Source organism: Arvicola amphibius, chromosome 14, assembly GCF_903992535.2.
Source record: "Arvicola amphibius chromosome 14, mArvAmp1.2, whole genome shotgun sequence".
Taxonomy (NCBI): domain Eukaryota; kingdom Metazoa; phylum Chordata; class Mammalia; order Rodentia; family Cricetidae; genus Arvicola; species Arvicola amphibius.
This window is the reverse complement of record NC_052060.1, coordinates 37879584-37907120: the sequence shown is the minus strand read 5'-3', so window position 1 is coordinate 37907120 and position 27537 is coordinate 37879584. Positions and strand designations below refer to the sequence as shown.

The 27537-nt window shown below is 44.6% G+C and overlaps 1 protein-coding gene across 4 annotated transcripts in view; it reads left to right on the top strand.

The window, feature by feature from the left end:
* The first annotated feature begins 273 nt into the window (after positions 1-273).
* The window catches only part of Sec24b (SEC24 homolog B, COPII coat complex component), a 69523-nt gene continuing 42259 nt past the window's right edge, over positions 274-27537 (top strand). For 2 of the 4 annotated variants that reach the window (XM_038311094.1, XM_038311093.1), the window contains exons 1-3: positions 274-404; positions 13742-14479; positions 18942-19085. In XM_038311094.1, coding sequence (XP_038167022.1) covers positions 305-404; positions 13742-14479; positions 18942-19085 — 982 coding nt within the window. In that variant the 5' untranslated portion in view covers positions 274-304. The remainder of the gene's footprint in view (positions 405-13741; positions 14480-18941; positions 19086-27537) is intronic. The other 2 variants (XM_038311096.1, XM_038311095.1) reach the window with 1 other exon arrangement.

Here is a 27537-nt window from a genome sequence, read left to right as displayed (position 1 = left end):
CACCAGGGAGCGGCGGCCACAGGGCCCGCGTCTTCCTCCCCTTTCGGCGGCGCCACAGCCCGGTCTGCGCGGGGCGGTGGTCGCGCAGCTCCGGCCTGCAGGGGGCGCTGGCGCGGGAGGCTGGCCGGGCCGGGGTCCGCGCGCGTGCGGTGGCGCTGCAGCGCGTGGGTGCCGGGGCCGCGGTCCTGAGTGACTCGGCCTGTGACGCGGGCGCGTTCCTTCCTCTTCCTCTTCCTTCGCGGCCCCGCCTTCCTTCCCTCCGCCCATCTCCCTCCGCCGAGCCGCCGCCGTCCGCCGCGCCGTCATGTCGGCCCCCGCCGGGTCCCCTCACCCGGCTGCCGGTGCCCGGATGCCGCCCAAGCTCGGCGGAGCAGCCTCTGGCCTGGCGCCGCCGCAGCAGAACGGTGAGGCGGGGAAGATCGGGGCGCGGCGCGGGGCCTAGGCGGGAGGAAGGACGGGCGGGAGGGCGGGCGGCCTGCAACCGTGGCTTAGGGCCGGGCAAGGCCGGCCCGGGGAGGCCGCGATGGGGCCCCGAGGCCGCGATGGAGCCCGGAGGCCGCGATGGGGCGAGGGGAACGGCCGAGGCGGGGACGGCAGGGCGGGGTCGCCAGCGTTTTGCGACCCAGGCTGGCCAGTCCTCGCGGACGGAGGCCGTAGTGGAAGGGTCAGCCCCCCCAGAGCGACCGTCTCCTCCGATCGGGGCGCCGGCCGGTTGCCCCGAGCGACCCCTTGGGCGCCGAGAGCTCCTTGGAAGCCCGGGGCCCCGAGTCCGTGGTCTTCGGAGGGCTGGGTGCAGCCTTGGTACCTGGTGGATCGCATCCTTCCGGCCTCAGGAACGTCGCTTTGATTTTTAAGGCCCGGCGAGCACGCTGCCTGGAAGGGAACTTAGTTTGCACTCAAGTTTGTAGACAAAAGGGTGTAAATATGATGCAGGAGTGTAACTGTAACCCCGACCCTCGTCGGCCTCGGGATCTGTTGTGGTTTGCCGCCGCGGTTGCTGCTCAGGCGTTTGGAGTTTGCTTCTAGTGCTCGAGGGGGGAGCAGGTGTCAACAGGATCTAAACGAACACCTTTAGAGTCCCCCATCTGCGGTTCCACTCTAAGATATAGAAAAACGTGCCAGAGTTGTTTGGCCCATTCTGAGGCAAGGCCTGCGTAGGGCGGCACGAATGTGGCAGTCATACTGAGTCCATAGGCTCTGAGCATGCTGGAGTTTCTGCTGAGAAATGATCTTACCCTAGCATGCCTATCCCCCTAGTCTAGAGATCTGGAATGTTCCTAGATAGTGCTGGGGGAGGGGCGCTCTTTAGAGACCGACGGTAAGTCTGCTGAGACCCTCCCAAAGTCATTAAGGCTAAGAAAATCCTGTCCCGTGTAAAAGAACAAAACCACCGTAGTACTCATCAAATCATTGACCCCGTTTACTCACTGGGCTAATCAAAATTCACTGGGCTTTATCATCTTTGTGACTAACACCCAAAGTTTTGAAAATTGATAATGCTTTTCAAAACTCCCTGAGAGTCAGGTGGAATTCTTATTCACAATTTAAAACAGAAAAATAAAAATAAAAAAAAAAGACGGTTTAGTCTTAAGATCTCTAGGTCGGCCTTATTTGTCAATATTTCACGCTTCTTAAATCGTTGTTTGGTATAAACAGCTTCTGAAGGTCAACAGTGCCATTAATGGTATCACACTTGCCCTTTACCCAAGTGAAAACATAATTTGTGAGCAGTTTTGAAATAACAACTTGTCTGTGTTGTGTGCCTGTGTATGAACCAGTGCGCCCTGGCTGGCACCTGAAGGTCAGAGGACAACTTGTGGGAGTTGTCCTCTCTGCCAGGTGGGTTTTAGAAATTCAACTCAGGTAGTTTTCTAGTAAACACTACCTAGGCTTTGTTTGTTTGTTTGGCTGCTTTTACACCACTTTGTGTGTGAAGCCACCAGAACATCATAATTTAGAAGTAGGTCCCAGGTTAGAACATCTTAAATCCATGTTTGACAGATTCAAGAATGGCGCTCTTGATTTCCGAGTGGCATATTTTATTTTAGCCTTAATAAATTTTGTGACGACTCAAAGGTGCCAGGATATTCACTTGGTCAAAAGAATGTTAAATTTGTAGGAACAAATTCGTATTTTAAAGATGCCCGATGTAAATGATGCTTGATTTCTTTTTATACTTACTCTTTTCAAATAGTTTTGCCAGTCGTTTAGCAGCTGTTGCTAGGCTACCAGATGGGTATTCAAAGTTAGAGTAGTTGATGAAACAGTCCCTCCTCCTGCCCTGAATTATATTCAAATTGCTTCTGGCTAGTCTTGAGTGATTCGGTAGGTAGGGGTGGAAGGAGAGGGAAGGGTTGGCTCTAGGGGTAGGAGGAGAGGGAGGGCTGGCTCTAGGGGTGGGAGGAGAGGGAAGGGCTGGCTCTGGGAAGCAGTTGCATCACAAGTCTGGAAGTCTGCACTTAGAAAGTGCAAGTCCTTTGTAGAAACTGAAAGCAGTGGATAAGAGCAAAGGGAACTGGGTGGGAGGGAATGGCTGGGGCTGGGCGGGGCAGGGTGTGGGGGACAGGGGAGATGGAAGGATGGGTAGAAGAGGCCAGGTTGCAGAAAGGTCTTGAAATGTCATACTAAGGTGTTAGGAAATAAAGACCTAGAGTCAGGTTTGGTTTGGCTTTGTGGATGGGATTAATTCGAGCATAGAAATGAGAGGCTCAGGTCTGGTTTGGTTTGGTTTCTCAGTGTTACAGAAAATGATCATGAGGATTAAGCGGCATTTGCAGTTTCTGTTGCACACAGAAACCACTTTTCTCTGTACTCTATCTCTGGAATTCCAGACATGGTAATAATTATACAAAAGCAGTAGATCAGAAGTTTGAATATAAGATGCCATGGAAAAGCAAACCAATGACAAGAAAAACTGTAAGAGGCAGAATGACCATGCCCTTCATAACCTTGGTGTGCTGTGAGCTGCATCTGGGCCTGTTGCCTGGAGCTAGAACTCCTGGAATTTTGAGAGCGACGGGACTGCCCTTCTGTTGTTCGTGATGATCATCTGCTCTGCACCCAGTTTGTGACAGGGTGGAGCCCCTGGGTAGCCTTAGGATGGCACTGGTGACCAGAGTGTTTGCCGAGCCTCCAGTCCCTACTTAGTAATGTCTGGGAAGAAAAAGTCTGGTGTTACCAGCATGCTCTGGAGGCATCCCTTCCCCACAGGCCTTGCTTGTGTGCGCCCCCTTGAGGCATGGCTGTTAATTTTTTCTTTTGCTTCGTTGGTGTGGAATTACGTTATATTCCTTTGAAATGTCTTGTTTTGTTTTGTTTGTTTTTGTTTGAGCAGTGTCTCAGGTAGTTGAGGAAGACTTTGAACTCCTGATCTTTTTTCCTTCAGCCTCCCAACTGCTTGAAGATCCTCTTGCTTCCAGTTTGAGATTACAGGGCATGTTGCCATAACTCCCTGTACTATCCTATAGTAAACCCATAAAGGTATTTTTAGGGGGCAGATAATAGGAAACAAAGCCGTTATCACCACTTAAAGGAAACTTGTGACAGCCTACTCCTTGTGATTGGCCTCTCAGGTGGGGACAGTGTTGTGGGACTGAGCCCTGCCCGTGGGACCTGACTCAACTTCAGGTTGGAACTGTCAGGATTGAATGTTGCTGCTGTCCACTGTAGAACTGCGTGGAAAGGGAGGAACTCCTCACAGCCACCCCCTAAGTTTTCTGTGCAGTGCCAGTTCTTTTTCTTTTATTTGAAACAGCAAACGGCGTCTGGAGAGATGGCTTAGCAGCTAAGAGCTCTGACTGCTTTTCTATGTGTTTCATTCTCAACACTGACATGGTGGCTCACAACTGTCTATAATGGGAGTTCCAGGGGTTCCAGTGCCCTCTTCTGGCCTCCAGGGGTACCAGATTTGTTTGTGATGCATACATGTGACGTACAGGCATACATGTAGACAAGACACCCATTCAAATAAAATAATTAAAAAAAATAGCAAGTTTTTTAAAGACATTTGGTTTCTATAAAATGTTAAAAGGGAGATGGTGATCTAGTTGGTTCAGGAGCACAGTCTGGAGTGTTGTAGTTGATCCAGGATCCGGGAAGGGAGGCAGGAGCACTTTCGCCAGTGCCTGAGAAGATTGTGAGGAGCAGTTTATCTTTTGTTTATTGCTGTGTATTTAGAACCACAAACAGTGCTGGGCAAGTTCCAGGTGTTCACTTTGATGCTCTTTTAACAGACTTCACTAAGTGGCCCTGTGGTCTTGAACTTCTGATCTTCCCTCCTTCACCAAATGCTTGCACTGTCAGACATGGTTATGATGCTTCTCTTACTGCATTTTATAAACATTGCCACCATAAAGGAGACAAATGAGTTTTTATTATCTCTTTTACTGTTTTTCAAAGGTTAACTGCTTGTCCGCCACGCCACTTACTTGAAGATAGTATGATATCATTGCATCTGTGAACTCTTTTCTGTTCACCTTGGAGCTGCTTTGCTTCAGATTTTCATTCAGAGTAGCACATGATTTACAGAATTATTTGTCTTTCCATACGAAGTATTAAATGAATATTTTTTAGTTTTAGCTCTTTGTTTTCCCCCTTTGGGAGACAGGGTCTTCCTGTGTAGACCAGGCTGGTCTTGAACTCACAGAGTTTCTGCCTCTGCCTCCCAAGTGCTAGAATTAAAGGTGTGTGCCAACATGTCCAGTTTAACTTTGCCTTTTGACATTTCTTCCAAAGCTGAGTCATGGAACAAGACTGCTGAGTGAAATGATAGCCTGATAATGGTATAATTCCAAAATTGTTCCCAACTTGACTTGAAAGATTTAACAGCACACCACTCTCCTTTCCCAAAAATGATAGCACTGTGGTTCATTGTTTTCATGTCAGTGATGCAGAGAGGTTAGACACAGTGTTAGTTGAAAGACTGTTGACTTGGAGATCCTTTCAGCTTGTGGGCTCCTTACCTTTGAGAGACACACAGAAGTTGGAAAGAAGTCTCCAGTCTGAGGAACTGGGCTCCTCTGATCTCTGCAACATGCTTCCGTTCACATCTGTGGCCATCTAGCTGGGAGGTCCTCAGGAGAGCACCTCTCTCTGTCCTTCATAGTCGTCTGAATAGTCCTCACTCTGAATATACATAGATATCTCCTTGTAATAATTAATCTAACAAACAACTGTTATTATAATGTATGGTTTTAATTATTTGCTATGCTTTTCACATACACTTCTCAGTTTTCCAAGACACATTTTTTGTGAACCTCATTTATTGTCCTTAGCAATATTTCAGCTTTTACTTTCAAAGTAACTTTTCTTTTTAAAAGATTTGTTTTTATCTTTTACTTGTGTGCACACGGTGTGTGTGTATGTGTGTGTGTTTGTATGTGTGTGTGTGTGTGTGTGTGTGTGTGTGTGTGTGCAGGTGCTCAGAGGTCAGAGGCATCAGCTTTCCCTGGAGCTGGAGTTACAGGTTGTGAGTCTCCTGACATGAGTATTAGGAACCAATTCGGGTCCTCTGGAAGAGGACTTAAATTAACTGCTCTTTACTGAGCATCCGTCCAACCCCAATTTTCATTTCGAAAATCCATCTGTAAACCGTGAACTGCTGGATGGGAAAGACTGAAGAGGAATCATCTTGAATGGACTTTTCTAGAAGTGAGGCACTATCCTAGTCATCATGATGGAGACAGAGCACTGCTAGCCTAGAGAAGGCTCTGCTTATAGTAGGACAGACACATGGCCTTGCCCAGAAGTGATGCAGACTTTGATTCCTCTAAGCTCTATGGAGAACATGCTTACCATCTCTGAGCTTCTGGGTTTAGTGACAGCGGTCATGCAGAGCCTTTGAGAGGATTAGATCGAATGAGGTACTGTTTTTAAAGTACCCAGCCCTGATAGAGAGTCAGCACTGAGAAACCCTTTATTCCATTTTCTTTGGAACACCAGATTATAAATTGTTTTGCATTGCAGACAGTGTTTTCATTGTATTCCCAGTAGCAGTTGTAGTAGGTACTGAGCTGAGCTGGATAAGTGAACTGCCTTTATATTTCATCCCTCTTTAGAATATCCTGAAAGCCACTAGCAACCTTACTCCCCTACTGTATTGACGGTTAGGGCTTGGCACTGTTTCCATCACTTTAATCAGTTACTTTATTCTGCTTTCACCCTCTCCTCCTCTTTACATGCACTCTTGGAAAGCGGCTGCTACTAGACCATCTCTCTAGCTTGCCAGAAGGCAGTTAGGATGATGCGCCCAAAGCACCTGAAGCAGTCTTGAGAAAAACATGTCCAAGTAGACAGGAACGTCTGTGACGTCATAGCCTGCCTAACCAGTGGCCAGATCTTAACTTGTAATAGGGGAAAGTTTAAGGGAAAGGTTAACTGGTGCTTCAGCTGGATTAAAAATGATGAACAAGCTTGGCAAGTTGGCACATGCCCGTACACCCAACACTTGGGAGGATTTCTGAAAGTTTGAGGCCAGCCTGGTATAAATAGTACATTTCAGACCAGCCAAAGATATATCATGATATAGTGTCTCGAAAAAGAAAAAAAACCAACTGAATAAAAAATTATGGCTAGATTTTTTTATTGTTCAGGTGAGTTTGTGATCTGAGGCCTGGAATTGTGGCTCACACCTTTAATCCTGGCACTCAGGAGGCAGAGGCCAGCCTAGTCTGCATAACAAATTACAGGATAGCTGTGGTTACTTAGTGAGACTCTATCTCAAACAAAGTGTGATCTGGCATGATAGACTTGTAGCAGTTCTTACTGAAGAGGGACAAGAGGGGTCAGAAGTGGCAGAGAGGGTAATTAACATTAACAGGGTGGTGTGCTCTGAAGATGGAGTCACTGGGAGCCTACTGACAGCCTAGCAAAACCCCTGCAAGTCTGTTGCCTTCCACAGCTGCAGGAGACATTCTTGAGGGTTCATGTTTTTCTCTTTAAGTATCTTGTTGACAGTATGATTAGTGCCAGATACAGAAGTACTTGTTGATAACTTCGAGTTTGTGATTTTCAAAATCATGAGGCTTGGGAAAAGGTAATCTAGCTTTTGCACTTGGAGAGTTTAAAATTAGACCTGTGCACAGGAAAAGTAAGTTGGGCAGCTTCTAGAAGCTGGAAAGGGCAAAGCATTCTCTCTTGAGGTTGGTTGGGATACTCTGGAAGAAAGTAAGCTGTGTTCAAGCAGTGTCAGGGAAGGTCTTTCTTCAGGAAGAGCTGGGCTGAGACCAGAATGGGTAAGAAATGGTCAGGTGGAAGGATATGGAAGAGCCTGGTAGAGTAAGTTGTCCAAGGACTCAGGTGTGGAAGCTGGGCTGCCAGGTAAGGGTTATCGTGTGACACACAAGGTGCTGTGGCACAGGAGTCAGGTCAGGAAGGGCCTCTGACTCTTTTTTATAACCAATTGCCACAAATTGACTGCTTGAAATGGAGAGTTTATTATTTGTGGGTGAGAAGTCCAGCTGGCTAAAATCAGTACGTCTCTGTGGGACACATTCCTTCCATGGCTCTTTCCAGCTTTTAAAGGCTGCCCACATTCCTTGGCTCATGGCCCATTTTCTCTGTATTTAGAACCAGCCATTGAGTATTTCCCTGAAGACTCCATAGCCAGGCCTCTAATTCTCTGGACAGTTAAGGATAATAGACCTATTTTAATAGATGTCATCTGACTAAAACCTTAATGCCATTTACAGCCTTAATTCTCCTCTGCCATGCAGCCCCACATAATCACAGGTTAGGACACGGATGTGTGTCTCACTGACCATAGTAAAACTGAATATTTCTTTTTTAAATTGCATTTAGTATCGTGTCGGTGTGCACCTGTGTGTACGTGTGCATGCATGTGTGTGTTGATAAGTATGGAGGTCAGTTGACAACCTTGGAGAATCACTTCTCTCTTTCCACATGGGTCCAAGGAATCAAACTCGGGTCATGAGGCTTGGTAGCAAGTTTCTTAACTATCTGAGCCATATTGATAGTCCTGGATTTACTGTCTGTAATGGTTGAATATTTTATCCAGAAACAAGCTAGCCACAGATCAGTGTCAATTGTTGCTGGCCATCTTTAGCTTGGGGCTTACTGCCCACAGTCCAGAGTGGAAGGAATGGAGGTCTGTCACCAGCCCAAGAGAAGACAAAACAGTCAATGCTTGGAAATCAGTTCCTGCTGAATGTATATGCTCTTGCTCTGAACTAAAGTAAAATTCTAAGTATGTGTGTTTTCAAATAACTTCCTTTCTTCCTTCCTTTCTTTCTCCCTCCCTCCCTCTCTCTTCCCTCCCTCCCTCTCTCTTCCCTTCCTCCCTCTCTCTTCCCTTCCTCCCTCCCTCCCTCCCTTCCTTCCTTCCTTCCTTCTTTGAGAAGAGAGCTTCTCTATGCAGTTCTGACTGGCCTGGAACTCTGTTAAATAGATCGGCTGATCTCAGACTCATAGAGATCTACCTGCCTCTGGGATTAAAGGTGTGTTTGCTGATAACTTCTCTTTGTGTGGATCATTTAGATGGTGACGCTGAATGAAAAGGAGCCCTCCCACTCCCACCCCACCCCCATCATGATTAGCTTCTTCATTCCCCTTTCCTCCCCTTGCTTTTCTTAATGAACTTGAAAGTCAGTGGCTCTGTGGGTAGTTCACTGATAGGTGTCAGCAGGTACAGTGTGGCTCTGTTTTTATTAGTGGTATCGAGTAGTTGTAACAGAGACATGATTTTATTCCATGATTGTACCATGCAGCAGGAATGAGCCGAGTCAGCAATTAAGCAGAGAATAAATATTTCAATGGATTTTGACTCGGGCTGTCTGTTCATTTCTGAAAGCCGTAGTGACAAGAGGTGAGCCGTCTTTTTCTGTGTTCAAGTGTGTGTGCTTTTCACATTCTATTGTCAAGGTGATGAAAGACCTGTGAGGTTTTGTTTTGAAGTAAAGAAGTTGTTTCAGGTGAATTGTGATTAAGTAAATAACCTAGAGGGGAGTAAATTGTTAGACTATGAATTATGGAAGTGAATATTGGGTTCCTTTACAGCTGATTATAAATTACCTTTGTGTTGGCTATCAAATATGTATTGCATGGCCCCAGATCATTTGTCCTACGTTATTTAGTAATTATAAACAAACAAAAGTGTAACTTTTACTCATCTCTTACGAGCAGATATTTTCTATATTATTGTGGCAAAGAATGCAGAGAGAGGTTCCTTGTGTTTGCGGTACAGTGGCTTTTGTAAGGGTGAACTTTTTGTTGTTGATGCTCTTTCATTTGAGGTCAGGTACAAATCCCTGTTTCCTTACATAGGGCAGGAAAACTAGATACTAGAAAAACGGAGGGAGAGCTATGGCTGTGTGGTAGACTTGTACCTAACATGTGTAAGGCCCTGAGCTTGATGGAATTGGGGTGGCGGGGATGGTGATTGAGGTCTGCCACAAAGTCAAAGAAAAGTAGTTAGAACTAAGTCTAGAATCCTGTCGTTGGGCTTTGTGGCCATTTGCTTGGCAAAAGCAAGCTGTGTTTAGTTCAGCAAGGCCTGAGGGTCTTCAGTTAGGAGCTTCTACTACATCTGGTCCTTGATTCGCTGGTAGCCCTGTCACTGCCTAAGCACACACACACACACACACACATATATAATTTATTTTTATTTTTATGTGTATGAGTATTTTTGTTTGTGTTTATGTGTGCCATATGAATACCTGGTGCTAGTGGAGGCCAAAAGAGTAATTGGATTTCCTGAAAATGGAATTACAGATATCTGATTGTAAGCCACCCATATGGGTGCTAGGAATTGAACTTGGGTCCTCTGTAAGAACAGCCAGTGCTCTTAACTTTTATGTTTACATAGCTGACTGAACTAATGCTGACACTGATTTTGATGCCAGCAACATTATAGACATTCTTAAACATGTTCACTAAGTGTTTGATGTTCATGTTTTGAAGAGAGCTATAACAATGATCTTTTTTATTTGCTTGTGTTTTGAGACAGTCTCTTGCTGTGCAGTCTAGGCTGGTGTGGTGGTTTCAAAGAAAATGGCCTCCAAAGGGAATGGTGCTATTAAGAGGTGTGGCTTTGTTGGAGCAGGTGTGGCCTTGTTGGAGAAAGTGTGTCACTGTGAGGGTGGGTTTTGAGGTCTCCTGTGCTCAAGCTACTCCCAGTGTCACAGTTCACTTCCTGTTGCCTGCCAGATATAGCATTCTCAGCTCCAGCACCATGTCTGCCTGTACACTGCTATGCCCCACCATGGTGATAATGGACTGAACCTTTGAACTGTAAGTGAGCCACCACAGTTAAATCTTCTCCTTTATGAAAGAATTGCTGAGGTCGTGGTGTCTCTTCACAGCAATACCTAGACAGCTAGCTAAGACAACTGGCCTTGAACTCATAATCCTGTCTCGGGCCCCTAGTGCCAGGACTACAAACAAGTTCTCAATGCTCAGCAAAGTGGCCAATTTTTAAAGCACAAACCCCCACTTTCATTTGTACGAAACCCGTCCTCTTAATTGATCATTGAAGTTCATTCTCTAAAATGATGTTCCTTGATAAGGATTTAGTAAACTCACCCATAATGAAATAACTCATGTACTTTTTAAAAATAAGGATTTACACATGCTAACAAAAAAATGTCTAGGATACATTAAATTAATAGTCGTAGAACTACGCTACGGTTCGTTCTTCCAAAGAACACACAGGAAACTTCCGCGGACTGCAGCTGCGTCTGGGTAGTAGAACATCAGTTACCAGAGTGTGAAAGGGATTTTTACTTCATACTTCCTTATATAAATTGTTAGCCCTGCCCTCTCCCACAGTGCTGGGGACTGAGCAAAGGGCTCTTCTGCTTGAGTACTTGATCAGAGAAGGACTAGCACCATTTCCTCTCAGTCTTCTTAAACTTCAAAATATTTTACTCTTTGACAATTTCGTAGATGTATATTGTTCATATCTACCCCACTCTCCTTTCTCTCTTCCTGTACCGGCCCTTTCATCTTCCCTTCTTTTGTTATTCATTGAGTCCAATGAGTGCTGCCCGAGTGCTCATCCCACTGGAGCAGGGCAGCTTCCCAGGGGCTGCCCCACAGAAGAACCCTGTAGCCAGCGTAGTCCTGAGCCCCTCCCCCATCCATGCTGGAATGTTGACCAGCTTGATTTTGCATAGGAAACCCCAGCTGCTGGGAGTTCCTGAGTGCCACAGGCTGTCTCATGTCCAGAAGACAGCTCTCTTTCCCTTCTCTTCCCCATCCTCTACCTCTGACATTTAAAAAAAAGTTTCTTTGCTTGCTTATTTATTTATTTATTCATTCATTCATTCATTCATTTATATGTATGTATGGATTTTTTTGTGTGTGTATATGTCTGTACACAACTTGGATCCCGCCAAGGCCAACAAAGGGCATTGGATCCTCTGGAACTGGAGTTACAGTTGGGAGGTACCCTGTGGGTACTGGGAATTGAACCTGGGTCCTGTTTAAGAGCCAGTGCTCTTAACCTCTGAACCATCTCTCCAGCCCCCTCTTAATTCTGTCTTCTCTTACTCCTCCAGGATGTTCTCTAAGCCTTGGAAGGGGTTAGATAAGGTAGATGTGCTGTTTAGGTTTGATTACTAAATAGTCACTCATTCTTAGTACATGGACTAGATATGACCAGCAGATATTAATGCTGCCATTGCCAAAAGAAGAGTAGCTCTGATCTGAGTATAAACATAAACACTTAGCAGTTTGACAACACGACCATTTAGCAAAACAATGGTAGTAGCCTGTGCATGGTGGCATATGCTTAATCTCAGAGTCAGGTCAATGATTTCTAGACTAGACCGGTCTCATCTATATAATGAGTTCCAGCCAGGCTAGCTAGGACTATGTAGTGAGACCCTGCCTCAGAATAAAACCAAGCCGTGTGTGTGTGTGTGTGTGTGTGTGTGTGTGTGTGTGTGGTATATGCCTTTAATCACAGAGGCAGGTGGATCTCCTGAGTTCCCACCCAGCCTGCTCTACTGTAGTTTCAGACCAGCCATGGTCACATAGTGGGATGCTGTCTCAGAAAAGGAAAGGAAACAAAACAACACCAATAAAAGTAGATTTTCTCCTAAGGCCGATGTCCTGCCCAGCCTTGGAGTTCTATCCTGGTTTACCATATCACGTATAAATTCCCTCAGATAAAGCAAGATCAAATTAGATTAGAAAGGATTTGGTTGCCCCCGAAAGCATCCTGCCATGGTTTCCCATGGATCTATCTTACCTGGAAGGTCTGTATTGCAGTGTGCAGAAGCCAGCACTGGGTACGAGCGCTGATGCCCTTTGTCCTTCAGCAGTCTGCACAGCACCTCTGGCAGTGGAAAAGCTAGCCAGCAGGGAGTTGGCTGGGAGTTCCAGATTGACTACTCTGAGTCCTGCAACCAGAGTGTGTTGTCTTCTGCAATAGGGTCTTACCATTTAGTTGTAGTGGGCAACCAAGAGCATTGGGAATAGCCTGTGTTGTTTGGGGGAACTCTGGGACCCCTATCCCATGCCTGGCACTAAAGATTTTGTTTAATAAATTATGTCTTTTGGAAGCTTCACTGTCCAGTTAAATTTCTTCTTGTATTTTTAAAATTAGCTTACAAAGTCATGGATTTCTATAAAGCCTTTTCATATACCCTTAGTTTGGTCAACCTGCCTATTATTCCCCTCCCCTTCCTTTCTTTTGTCCACTTGCACACACCTCCCCCACACCCTACCCCCCTGTTTCTATTAAGTCAGGGTCTTGATTTGTATCCTCGACTGGACTGAAACTTGCTTTGATCAGGCTGACCTCAAACTCAAAGTTCTCCTTCCTACCATGGCCTTCAGGTATGGGATTAAAGGCCAGAAGAGGGCATCCTGTCCCCTGGGACTGGAGTTACAGACAGTTGTAAGGTGCTGTGTGGGTGCTGGGAATCAAACCCAGGTCTTTTTGGAGGAACAGCTTGTACTTTTAATTGCTAAGCCATCTTTCCAGCCCTGATTTCATTTTGTTACGGAATATTGACTTGGAAGCCCATCAGTTGTGTGGTCTGTCACAGATTATATAGTCAAGCTATTGGCTGGGCTGTCATTATCTCAAGACTGCATTAAATCTGAAGAACCGCTTGCTTGTACACATTTATGTGGTTGTTGGCCTTCAATTCTCTTTGGCTGTTGACCAGTCTGTCCTTTCCTTACCACATAGTCTTCTTGTCTGTGTTACAAGGTCAAAACTGAGGTGTGTGTGTTTGTGAGAGAGAGAGGGGGGAGGAGAGAGAGAGAGAGAGAGAGAGAGAGAGAGAGAGAGAGAGAGAAAGAGAATGAGAACCAGAGTTAAGATTGTGCTAATCTTTAAAGTGGTGTAACAACACCTTTGCTGCTCATATCATGAGTCCTGATACAAGGTAAGGGAGGACTGCTCAGGGTTGGAGTAACAGGAGGATGGGGATCAGCAGTGGTTCTCAACCTTCCTAATGCTGAGACACTTTAACACAGTTCCTCAAGTTGTAGTGACCCCAACCATAAGATTATTTTTGTTGCAACTTCAGAACTATAATTTTGCTACTGATATGAATTGTAATGTAAATATTTTTGGAGATAGAGGTTTGCTGAAGGGGTCACAGCCCACAGGTTGAGAACTGAGTGACATGATACGCCTATGACAATGTATTTCTTTCGTAATATGCTGGGGTTATGAAAAAGAAAATAAACAGAGTCAACATTAGATAGGAGCTGTTTGCACATCAACTCTTTGCAACACTGTAAATAAATAGTTGCTTTTCTTTTTCAGGTCCAGCACCAAGTCAAATGCAAGTTCCGTCTGGGTATGGGTTGCCTCATCAAAACTATATGGCCCCCTCAGGACATTATTCTCAAGGACCTGGGAAAATGACCTCATTGCCATTGGATAACCAGTGTGATAGTTACTATTCTCGTCCATATACAGTACCATCACAAAATGTGGGGACTCCCAGCTCAGCAAGCCAACCAGGAGCACAACAGATGTATGGCAGAGGTCCTCCTGCCCCTCACATGGGGGGATCTACTCCAGGATCTTTCCAGGGAGCTCCAGCATCAGCATCCCATTCGTACACGAGTGCCTCCCAGCCCTATTCCTCTTTTGGGAATCGCTACAGTAGTCCTGTCACATATTCCGCCAGCTCTTCTGCTTCTCAGGGATACCCCTCTACGTGTAGCCATTATCCTATCTCAACTGTTTCTAATGTTGTGTATCCTAATGTTTCCTATCCCTCGCTGCCTGCCAGTGAGCCATACGGGCAAATGTTTACCTCACAGAGTGCTCCGTCTGCCAGGCCAGTTAAAGATTCGTATCCTGGCCCAAGCACAGCTATTACCTATCCATCACGACCTCCACCTCCACCTTCCCAGCAGCACCAGCAGCAGCAAAGTCATTCAGGATACAGTTCTGGACCATGGTCAGCTCCTGGCCTTCCACCCACCCAAGACAATCTTATCCGGAACCAAATGGGATCCTTGGCTCCATCCAACAACCACCCAGCAAATAATGGTAAGTTGAATATGAAATTCACCAAAACATGATTGTCAGAACATTTCTGGTCTTGTTAAAGATGTTATTTCCTGATAGGAAAACTGGAAATTAGCTCACTAGGGCACTGTATTTGCTTAATTATTTGTGGTATTTTTGCCAAATCTCTCCAAACCATTCTTATGCCCCCTTCACAGTTAACTCCTCAGTATTCTGTTTGAAGAGCCTGGTTCCATGCCTTGGCTGAACTCTCAGCCAGTGTTTGAGGGTGTCTTTTATGCCGCGGCTGTACTTGTCCTTAACATGAATTGATTTGGACAAACTGAAGACTATTTTGATGATGTGTCTTGCTGGCCATGACTTTGTTTTCATACTAGCTCAACTTAGGTAATTATTTTTCTAGTCATAGCCCCATTATTATAGAAAAAATGGTGGTCAGTAGCATTATATTGGTCTCCTTTAAACTGTTTCCTAGAGATAAAAGCTGCTTTCTGATTCTCAAGTTAGAGCACTGTGATGAAGGATGAAGACAGGGAAATGAGGAATCATGACTCCTTGGTGGTTGGTCTTTCTGTCAAGGGGTAGCTACATGTTTAGTTAAAAATTTTATATATATAAGGTGTACGTAGTACATATGAGAAAATAGAGGTGTGCATGCGTGTTTGTATCCCCCAAGCCAGGAGATGTCACTATGTCTCTGGCTGACCTAGAACTCTATATAAACCAGACTGGCCCAAACTCAAGAGATCTACCTGCCTCTGCCTCCAGACTGTTGTGATTAAAGGTATGCATCACCATGCCTCACCCAAGATACATATATTTTTAAGTGTTCTGTTTCTCTAGACTATTCTTATGTAAATTGAAGCTGTGAACTTGAATCTAATGATGTGCTCTTGAAGGGAGTGAAAATATATGCACATCTCTGGGCATTGGTGGTGCACACCTTTAATCCTAGCACTGGGAGGCAGAGGCAGGAGGATCTCTGTGAGTTCTAGGCCAGCATGGTCTACAGAGAGAATTCCAGGGTACCCAGGGCTACACAGAAAAACCCTGCCCTGAAAAAACCAAAAAGGAAAAAAGAAAAAAAAAAAGAAAACCACAGATTATTAGTTGATGAAGCTGTGGTAATTTTCTGAGTGTGTTGTTTTAGATTATAAATATCTACACAATCATTTGTCAGAGCAATATGGAGAGGACATTAGATTTCTTGAGACTGGAGTTGCAGATGGTTGTTTGCCACCATGGATGCTGACAACCTGGGTCCTCTGAAGAGCAAGCAGCCAGTGCTCTTAACTGCTCAGCCATCTCTCCAGTCCCATTTTTATTTTTAATTTTTTTCCTTTTCAGAGAAATTAATAAAGGAAAGCAGATATTTTTCTCCCAATCTTTAGCCATCAGCAGTGTATCTACAAGGTGGTGGTGCTATTCTATGGGTGTCCAGGAACACTTCTGTAACAGTGTGATGGATTCCTGGAGGATACAGGACCCAGCAGGGGCAAGCCGGAAGATAACTGCAGCTACTGCAGACAAGTGTGATGACAGAGGGTAGCACTTGTCTCAGAGATGTGTTATAGTTGGAGGAGGGAAAAGAAGATTCAGAAGGTGGCATGACAGAACTCCAGCTTGGACAGCGTGGATGAAGGCCGCAACACTAGCTGAGAATTGAATCTCCCTCTGGGTCCTAGAGAATTCTATGCGCTAAAAGATAGGGGTTATCTTTTCTGGTTGTTGTTTTTTTTTTTTTTTTTTGAGAGAGACAGAGACAGAGACAGAGACTCACTATGTAATATTGTATGTAGTATTGCTGGCCTGGAACTTTCTATATAGACTAGGTTGGCCTCACTCAGAGATCCACCTGTCTTTACCAAGTTTTGGCATTAAAGACATGTGCCATCATATCCAGCAAAGATTATTTATTTTATTAGTTTGTTTGTTTATTTATGCATGTCAGTGTTTGCCTGCATGTATGTATATGCACCATGTGCATGCCTGTTGCCTGTGGAGGTCAGAAGAGAGTGGTGAATACCCTGGAACTTGAGTTGCAGACAGCTGTGAGCTACCATGTGGATGCTGGAAACTGAACCCAGATCCTCTGCAAGAGCAGCAAGTGATCTTAACTGCTGAGCCATCTCTAGCTACACTGCATTTACCCCTATAGTATTCCTTTAAAATAATAATAATGATGATGATGACAGGTTTTCACTGTATAGCCCTTGCTGACTTTGAATTCTCAGAGATCTGCCTGCCTCTGCTTCCTGAATATTGGGATTAAAGTTATATGCCTCACACCAGCGATAGTGTTCTTTTAAGGCTATAACTAAATACAAGTTGACCAATTTGTTTTACATTGGCAGTTTCTATGTGTTTGCTTCAGTCAAGCTCCGTTTTTGAAAAAGGCAGACTTTTTGTTGGCCTGCTCTTCAATTCTCCGTGTTGGTAGATGTATCTAGCACCATCCACTAGATACTTGGAAGCCAGCCATGATGCTGGGAGCTAACCGTGGCTAAAAAGCAGATTCTTACATTTCAAGCTCGCAGTCCTCTTGTGGTAGCAGACAACACATGCGCAGTTGCTATGTCAGGGCAAGAAGCAGAGGGCTGTGGTCCTTGGAGCGGTCATGGTGGGCATGTTGGCTTGTTACTCTTGGACTTTAGGGGAGAGTTCTCATGAAACGGTATTTTAGCTGCAATCTGAAGGATGAGTTTTTAATGTAAGAAGTAAATTTGCGGAGGGGGAGTTATATTTAAATGAAAAAGGCAAAACTTTAAAATTCTTTGTAAAAAATAGACTATCTCCAGAACTTTGAACTGATCAAATTTTATAAAGAAAGCATTCATAGTGCTAGCCATAAAGAGTAAACATGGAAAAATCCTAAGTCATTTCTAATAAAAAAAAAAAGTTTTATCTTTGAAAGGCAGTCTAAAATGAAACAAACTGGAAAGTGGGGAAGGGATTGTATTTTCCTGTGTTGTACAAATACATGCACAAATTGAGTGGAAGAGACTACAGCTAAGAGAAACCGACAGTCACGGAGGATGTAAACCCAGAACACGTGCTAGAGCGGGAAAACGAGAGAGCAACGTAACCGAGGGCTCAAGGAAGATGGCAGTAACAGAAACTCTGTAGGAAGGTGGGGGGTGTCGGTGTTTTTAGGAAAACTTGGCATTAATGGAACAGAAAATAGCAATGCTCAGAAACACAGCTGTTTCAGGTCTGTATGCTTTAGAGATGACCTTCTCAAATTTTGTGCATGAATCACCTGGATCTTAATAAAAGTCAGTGTTGATTACTGGTCTAGTGTGAGAGGGTCGAAGAGCCCGTGATTGAGCAGGTTCCAAGGAGGTGTCTCATACAGGCTCTGTAGGAAGGCCCAGGAGATCACCATTTCCTATCTCAGATACGTAGCACTCTGGCAGGTGATAACATGTGATTGAGGTGCTGGGCACTAACTCTCTCGACCAAAGATCCGCTTCTCACTGGTGATGTATTATTCTTCACTGCCCACATCCTCCCTGCCGAAGTTGTGGCACTTGCTTTGAGAACCTTGCCCTGGGGATGACGAGGTCTTGGGTCTCGCACAGGGACGTCTGCGTGCTAGAAGTGGTGGAGCAGCAACCCTTCTCTGTCTCCCTTCTCTGTCTCACATCTCTTTTCCCTGCTGTGCCCGGCCCAACTTCTGTTTATTGACACGTGCGGTAGAGCACATTTTCGTTAGATGTACACCATATTTGTACATGTACGTGTGTGTATTTGCTCCTGCGCTAGTAGTCACTGCTTACCACTACTCTTGCCATAGATTTTCCAGCACTCTCTGGCCCATTGGTGGTTTTCATTACTATGAACCATAGATACTGCATTTTAGAGGTCCAGCCTATTAATATGGTGAGACCCTTGCTTAGTTACATTTGAAATGGGGCATCTGGTTAGAAACAGTAGGCAAGAAGGTCTATTAACAGTGCAAAATGAGAGGTCCCCTTGAAATATTTTTCTTTACAAACCAGCAACCATGTGCTACGCTACGTCTCAGGGAAAACACCAGGGCACTTCATTCTTGAACCTCTGTCTTCCTCCACTGTGAGAAAATAACTTTGTTGCTTTTGTAAATAAAATAAAGCAAAATGAGATGTGAGCTGATTTACAGAATTCAGAGAGCCCGTCCTCTGTCTACTCTACCTTGGTCACCATTGTGTAGTACATGGTTGTTGGTTTGTAAAGAAAAATATTTCTTTGAATGTTTTAGTAAGAGTTGTCATTACAAATCACTAAAATATCTGGAAACAGTTTTCTCTCTTTGGGGAAATGATTTGTTTGGACCACTTTATTTCTAGATGCCAAATCAGTGTGGTGGCACTGAAGTTTCCATGGAACTTGAAATCCATAGCATTTTGTTAGCAACTTTATTTTAACATGTTATGGGTTGTTGCTGTGGGTGAAATGGTTTCTTGTCCTTCAGTTGCAGACTCTCTGTCTTACCCTGTTACAGAAAATGTCCCGCCCCCCAAGCCCAGCTCCATAGTGTCCACAGTCTTGCCAGGACCCTCATCAACAAGAATGCCTCCTGCTCCAAGTCACCCAGTTGGGCCTATGCCCTCAGCTCCACCGCCCCCAGAGCAAATGCAGACCAAAGGTATGTGAGAAGCTAGTTAATTTATGCATATGCACACTCATATCTCAGTAGCTGACTTGAAAAAGCTAAACTGTATAACCATAATTAACTGAAACATAAAAAGTAGTTTATAATCCGAACTCAAATATGACAGTTTAGCCTTTTGTGTTAATTTATTTGATTAGATATTTTATATACTTTGGATCCACTAATCCTTATGTCCTGGGATGTTGAATTTCCTTTCTTAAACTTTTTTAGAGTTTTTTCTTTTTAGGGTAATTCAACCATCATCATCTTACTTAGTGAACCTTTGTGTCTCATTTGAAGATTTCTGGCTTGTCATTATTGTTAACCATCTATAATTTTTTAGGGGAGAGGCTTCAAGGTGGGATTGTAACCTCTACTTGTTTCATTGGCATATCATGCAGTTAATTTAATATTCTTAAATAAGAAAGTGACAGCTCTGACATTGACTGTTTGGGTCTTGTTTCTTCACACTGTCCTTTCTTTCTGAAGTTTTGTTGGTTACTTCCTGTATGGCAAAAGTTCCAAAGTGTTGATGTTTCTGTCTAATCTCTTTTTCATTTGATCAGAGTTTGTATTTCCAGTTCACTTGGATTATTTTAAGGACTGTACTTACTATGTGTGACAATCTCTACCCTTGACTAAGAAAAAAAATCTTCTGTTATGTTCTGAATCTGAGAAAAGAAAAAGCACTGTAAAACCTTAGGCTGCTTTCACTGCTTCTGTTTGTTGAGTGTTGATGTATCCAATGGAAACCTTTGTGTCAGCTGATCGGTTGCTGTAAACTTCTTACTTGATTTGTAAGGAATCAACACTGAAAGTATTCACTGGTTCCCAAAGCTGGTGAATCTAGACATAGAGTCTAGTTCTTCTCAGTGTTTGCTTCCAGAGGAAACAGTGGTAAGGAAGACTTTGCTTAGCGTGAACTTGAGTTCTGAATGGTGCCTTCTTGTATCTTCTTCATTGATGGTGTCTTCAGTTAGCATTTTACAATGCGCTTGTCCCTGAACCTTCACAGAATTCCTAGTACATTTTAGAAAGAGAAGAAGCTCCTAACATTTATTGATTACTTACAGAATTCAAGATACTTTATATTTTTGTTTTGTTAGTCCCCGTATTAATCGTATGGCACAAATCTCTGTTTTGCAAATTAGAGTCATAGATTTGAAATAACTTGCCCAAGATTACAGGTTAATGAGTAGCAGAACAAAAATTTCTAATTCAAATTTGTCATATATTCTTTCTTTAAACTATAACTGATTTTTTTATTGTTGCTGGCTGTTGACAAACTCTTGATTTACCTAAGATCATCTACTTACATAAGTAACAGAGAAATATAATACTGGAGATGTGTGAATCTGTAGCCCCTGTTACTCATTTGTTTTCTAAGTAGCAGATCGCTTTTTGCCATGGAGTAGGTCTAAGGTATGACCTAATTGTTAATGTGAGTCAAGGATACTGTGGTTGTGCAAGTTGTAGTCTGTTAAGCTGTGCAGCAAGTTCTCCATCTTTAAAGAGGGTGCTGGGGTCATGTGACCACTACTGCCATCTAGAGCCCAAGTTCTATCTCTGAAGACTTAATAAGCCACGGATTGAAAATGCGCAGGAAGCATCTGTATCGAACATATGCAGTCATTGTTTTTGTTATTGTTCCCTGAAGGCTACAACAGAGCAAGTATTTATATAGTGTTTACTTTGTAGCGGGTATTATAAATAACTAGAGAGGATTTAAAGTATGTCAGACAATATGCATAGATTATATGCTTATACTATACTATTTTATATAGGGGACATGAGTGTACAGGGACTTTCAGGCCGTTTTGTGGAAGCTAGGTATGGTGGCACTTGTAGATTTTATTTTTGTATGTGTGTGTGTGGTGTGCATGTATGTCTGCAGGTTTCTCTGTTTGGGGGTGGAGGGTGTGCTTGTGTGTGCCTGATGGAAGTTAGTGTGACTGTCTTTCAATAGCTCTCCACTTTAATTTGAGGCAGGGTTTCTAGCTGAATATGGAGCAAGACAATTCCGTACAGTCTAGCTAACTACCACACCCCAGGAGTCCCCTGTCTGCCTCCCTCCCTGAGTGCTGGGATTATAGTGCTGCTTGGCGGGTTCTGAGGCTATGAACTCTGGCCTTCATACTAGCACAATAAGTGCTTTATCAACATGGAGCCATTTTCCCAGCCTGCACATAGAATATTATCCAGTGTATCTGGGAAAATATCTGGTGGTTCTAGAAAACATTCCCATTTGTCTTTAAAAAGAGTTAGTATACAGAATTGGGTGTGAAGGCACATGCATTGACTTCCAGTGCTCCAGAGAAAGACAGAGTATGACAGAAGGAAGAAACCAGGGCTTGCAGGTAGAAAGCCAAGCCAACCTCAGCTGCACTTGAGGTTTGAAGCTAATCTGGATTACATTAGACCCTTTGAAAAAAGTTTGAGAGAGAGAATAACTGATAGTGATTTCAGATTAAATATACAAAGTACAGTGGTAGCTACTATAATATATACAGTGTTTATGCATATGTTCATGTCAGGTACAATATGTCTAAGTATGTGATGTGCAGGACTTACTAACTCCTTTCAACAAGCATTTGAGGTAGTAACTACTCCATCTTACAGATTTAGTGAAAAACAGGCCAGTTAGTTGTGGGAAGCAGATGAAGTCCTGAGTGAATGTGTAGCAGTTAACATGAACATGACCATACCTCCAATGCCTCAGACTCATGGGAACTGGCAAAGCCTTCCCCAGGTCAGGCTCGGGGAAATGGCAAAGCCTTCCTCTAGTCTGAGAATGAATCTGACAGTGTGTACAGAGAGCATCAACTGTAGATCTTCCTCCTGGATGTTTACAGCCAGACTGCTCCCCTACAGACCTCCCACAAGACTAGCCATCCCCTCCTCTGGCTGTACATAGAAAACAGTGCTGAGTTTCCGGGTCGCTTAGCCTAAGCGTGCTCCGTCAGAGAGAGAGCAAAGCCCACCCGATCTCAGCTTTTCTGTATGTCTGTCATTTCTTCAGTGTCTGTAGTTTCTTCATTCCCGCGTCACCCCAGTCAGGTTTCCAGTACCTAGCCATGCTGGATGTGGCAAGTGGCGCCTGACCAGAGACCCTGGACTGTGGGGAGCTTGCATCGGTCGGATGAGGGAACGCCCCCCAGAGAAGTTCGCAAATAAAGGTAAAGATACAAATGAAGGGAAAGGTGGGGTGCAGTTGTGTTAGGTGTAGAACACTGGCAAGAGAATCTGGAGATGGGAGTCCTTGTGATACTTCAGAGGAGGTTTGGGGGAGCTGTGAGGCAGAGAGAACATTCCAGCTCCACCCATTCTTAGACTTGTTCAGGAGACATGCCCTTGGCTTCCAGAAGAAGGGAGAGGGAGTTTGATACTTGGGGGAAGACAGGGAAAAAGCTAAGAGACACAGGACTGAACAACCAAGTGTATTCCCATTTTCACTTAGAGTTTTTGAAGTCTTATATGTGATTCCGTGGATCCATGACTGTTTCTTCAAAGGAGGGCAGGCTCTGCAGAGTCGGATCTGCAGATATAGAAAGGCAAATTGAATTCACACGGTGGGTTTGCCCTGACCTGCCTGATGCCCTGGACCCTACTACTCCTGAGGAAAGTGATTATGAGGGTGAAGACACCCAACCCAGGGACTGGGAATGTAATGTCACTCCTTTACCACAAACCTTGTTAGGTTGACAGACCTAAGGAAGACACTAATGGTTTGAATTGTTTTCTTGTGTTTGGGCGGATCTGATTCTCAGAGTTCAAACCAAATGGTGTGCTATTATGAGACTAACTTTAAATCCTTAGAGGAGACCAAGCAAGCCTGTGCAGCCTGTGGGCCTGTGGTCCTGTGTACCCATGGGCTTGTTCAGTGCATCCTCAGTGGCAATGCCTGGCCTCCTTCTGATTGGCTAAACATGGCAAAATCTTGCTGCAACCCAGGGGATTAGCTGCCATCCAAGCCTGGGTTTACAGAATTGTGTGAGCACAGGTAATGTGGGTTGTGGAACTGCTATAACTGCACACATGTTCTGGGTCCAGTACTTATGAAGGAACCAACAACCTATTACACGTCCTCTGAAACTTACCAACAAGTTAACATAGCTGCCTTCAGGGCTCAGAGAGAATTGTCCTCTAAAAGGGAAACCTGTGGAGAACCTTGGGAAAGGCCAGAATTGTAGCCAGCCTTGTGGCCTGGTTCTTTTAAGCTACAGTGCCACCAGACGGCTGACGTGGTGCCACCGGATGGCTGACTCTGAGGCAGGAAAGGTACTTAGCTATAACTTGGCTTTTGAAAATGCTGACAGGACTTCTAAGGAGATTTTTGGGGATTGTCATAAGTGCTTACATTTATAAGAGATGGTTAGATTGAATGTGGACATATGTCCTAAACACCCTCAAAAATACCTCTCGCAGCAGTCCTTTAGTAAGTTATATGCTCTGAGGGGAAAATGGTGCCTGTTACACATTTGAAAAAACTGAACATTCTACATGCAGCCACATGGATTTCAAATTAAAAAAAAAAAAACATAAGCCATGCCCCTGTATCCTCCATCTCCCATGGTCTGCACGGCCTCCCGGGTTTATGCAGAGAGGAATCCATTGGGCTAAGAAATGCTATTCACAAGTGGGTATTCATCAGCAGCCTTGAGAGAGCCTGGGAAATGGCTGATACCCCTTCAAACACTCAGCACTATCACTCTGAGAGTCCCCATGCATTGGTAGGGCAAACCAGTGACCATCAGCTACCAAAAGGTACCACTGATGAGCTCTATTAGGCAGCCTCAGGCAGTGTGGGGTGGGGGGAGGTTGAACTTTAATTTCACCACCTGACTTAGACTGGCCCCTAACATGGGATGGATCCAACTCAGCAAGCATAGTAGGACTTATTTTAGGCAGAAGTAGCCAGAGCCTGCAGGGACTGAAGATTCACCCAGGGATAATAGATGAAGATTGTGCATGGGTAATTAAGGTTCTAGTTCAGTAATATCAAACTTGGTTTAGTATACACCCAAGTTAAAAATTGCTCAAGTACAGAATTTCCCCAATACTAGTGCTCATGGCTTAGTCCCGTAAGGATGGGGGTTTTGGGTCTTCAAACCATGTTACCGAGTACAAATAATAACAGACAATTACTCAGAAATGAGGCTGAACTTAATTGGTAAAGCTTTGCTTGAACTTATTGATACCAGGGCAGATGTGCCAGTGGTTGTGGGATGACACACGGGCCTCTGGCATAGCCACTTCAGCCAACCACAGCCAGCCTGCAGGGAGTCGGCAAGGCTTGGACACCATTACAGAGTTCACTGTGGTCAGATGCCAGGATGCTGGAGGTCATCAAGGTGCTGAAGGCCATAGCCCTGCCCAAGATGCTTGTAATTTTATGAGGCTGACATATTTGAGCCAAATGGGCATCCTTTTCTATAGCCAAAGCCTTGCTATTGTTAGATAATACACCAGGACTTAATCCTCTATGGGATTTAGGTAGAATACAAGTAGCAACTACTCCCATAAATCCTCGGGGTGATTGTAAAAGACTGGGAGTGGGGTGTCGCATGACTGTGTTTTTCACGAGCAGCCTTGGTCAGTGCTACATGGAATGCCCGAGGGAAATTGGCCTCCCTATCACTTGGCCATCAGAGAAAGCTCTCTGGGTAGATCAGTGGCCATTCACGGGAGGTGCAAGTTGCCTTTACTGCTTTAATGGAGAAGCAGTTACAGGGCAGTTATTGGGCACATAGACCAATTTCCTAATCCTGAACACCCATCTTACCTTAAGAAAGAAATCAGGTACGTAGAGGCTGATTAGGATTTATAATTTATAGGAGCTATAAAGAACCATGCAGGCAGTGGGCAACCATCACCTGTTGCTCTCCCATCACATTTTTATTTCATTGTAGTTGACTTCAAGGGTTGTTTTTCATCATTTGGCTACATTTTGGCTCTCTCGGAAATTTTGCTTTTCCCCTCTCCTGCCCACTCATAGTCTGTCTCATAGCCCTTGCCCAGGGTGTGAAAGCAGCCCTACTGTGTCTTAGAAATTTGCTGATGAAAGGCTAAGGTTTAGATTGTGCACTGGATAGTGATATTCTAATCAGCCTTCTGATTCTTCTGAATGGACAATGAACTTTGTTGGAAACTAAAAGAGGCCTTTCAACCTGTTTTTCCAGAAAAGATTACAAAGGCATCTCCATTCCAGTACCTAGGTAAAATTCTAGATGAGCATGTTATATGCCCTCAAAAGGCAGACGCTCGCAAGGATTTTCTCAAAACTCTTAAATAATTTTCAAGAATAGTTGGCAGATACAATTGGCTCAGACTTGTACTTAAGCTTACTACTCAAATCTCTGGTTTCCCGAAATTTAGGAGGGGACACTGACTCCTCTTCTCAGTGCCGTATTACTTTTGAGGCTGGGATGGCTCTAGCTGTATGAAAGGGGCTGTGTCCAGGTACATAAATGGGTTCCAGCCATGCCTCTTTCACTAGCAATCCTGAAATCACCCATGACCCCTAGTGGAACACTCTGGCAACTGCAGAGAATTTTGAAATAGTTGCATTTAGGGCATTCCTTATCCAGGGTTTTGAACTTTTACTGTGAGTAGGTGGCAAAGGGACTCACACTATAGGAATTTACTTCTGGAAGAGCCAGAAGTAAATGCCATCCCGTATTCAGATCAACAACACTGGCTCTGGCAACAATCCACTGCCTGGCAGTGCTCTTTGGCCAATTAATTACCTGGTCAACTTGATTCCATCTCCCACCAACCAAGATATTATGCTGTACACCCACTTGTGGGGTTATTTTCCTGAGGTCATACAATCTTAATCCCTTGCTCTAGCTAGAACTGTCTTTACAGACACGTCTAGCAACGTTATAGCTGCCTGCCTCTCTTGCTTGGGTTCTGAAGTAATGCACAATGTACTCCGTGAGCTAAACTCTGCAGTCTGCATAGTTCTGGATGGGATTGCCTTCCCTTCTGTCAGTATTCACAGCCAGTGCTCCTGTGCAGTAGGAATAGGACAAGCCTGCATTGGTCAGTATTCACAGCCAGCGCTCCTGTGCAGTAGGAATAGGACAAGCCTGCATTGGTCAGTATTCACAGCCAGCGCTCCTGTGCAGTAGGAATAGGACAAGCCTGCATTGGTCAGTATTCACAGCCAGTGCTCCTGTGCAGTAGGATAGGACAAGCCTGCATTGGTCAGTATTCACAGCCAGTGCTCCTGTGCAGTAGGAATAGGACAAGCCTGCATTGGTCAGTATTCACAGCCAGCGCTCCTGTGCAGTAGGAATAGGACAAGCCTGCATTGGTCAGTATTCACAGCCAGTGCTCCTGTGCAGTAGGATAGGACAAGCCTGCATTGGTCAGGCTCCAGATCAAGATCTATTCCATCTTTTCTGTAGGATCCTGAAACTCTTGTTTCCATGCCAGTGTCCTTGCTATGTTTGATGTATTTGGCCACATTCAGCTCTCCCCAGACCACTGGCTGATGCTGATGTATGACTGACACCTTGGTCTCAGGGTCCACGCTCTGCTTCCCTGTTGCTGTGAAGTCTGCCTTGATGCCCGTGGTCATCATTCTCTGTGTCATCAAAATGCTTCCTCTTTACAAAACGAATTTGCCATTTTTGAGAACAGACTAGGTCAATAGTTAAGCAGTGCACCCACTGCAGTCCTTTCCAGCCTGTCATGTGTGACGGCGGCATTGACCACGGAATGTTATGTCTCAGTGTGTCTGGTAGATGGATGTTCTTCATGTATTTCCTTTGGGAGAGTACAGTTTGTGCACGTTTCTGTTGCTCGCATTTCTCATGTTGTTTACATCCTGCTTACTCATGGAGGTCACCAACATGCTATTGCTCATTGCCTTGCTGCACTTGCTGTCATGGGCCATCCACAGCACCTCAGGATGGGCAGGGCTCCTGCACACGACTTCTGCATTACAAAACTGTTGTGCTCAGAACACGGACATTCCTTACAGCCCTCAGAGACAGGCTAATGGAGAAAGGTCCCATAGATGACTCAAACAACAATTAGGAAAACAAAAAAGGGGAAATTCTCTGCCCCTACCAATTCTCCTGATGGGGCTTTATTTACATTAAATTTTAAATCATGTGGAAGATGGCCTTTCGGTCACAGAATGGCACTGGTCACCAAAGGAAAGGGAAATAGAACCTAAGGTGCTATAGAAACATGTCGTGACAGGAAGAGGTTTGGCCTGTTCCCCATGCTAATGTGGGGAAGAGGGTATTCTTGTGTCTTCCCTGAAGGTGTGAACAGCCACTTTGGGTACCTTCAAGGCGTCTAGAGAGCTGTGGATGCAGTGAAGTTCCTGGTTGCAGGTGTGAAGAGGCTGAGACCGGAGCCCACAGAGAAACCCAAAGTGTGGCCCTTGAAGCCAGTCGAGCGGTCTCCAAGGAGGAGACCTCCTGCACAA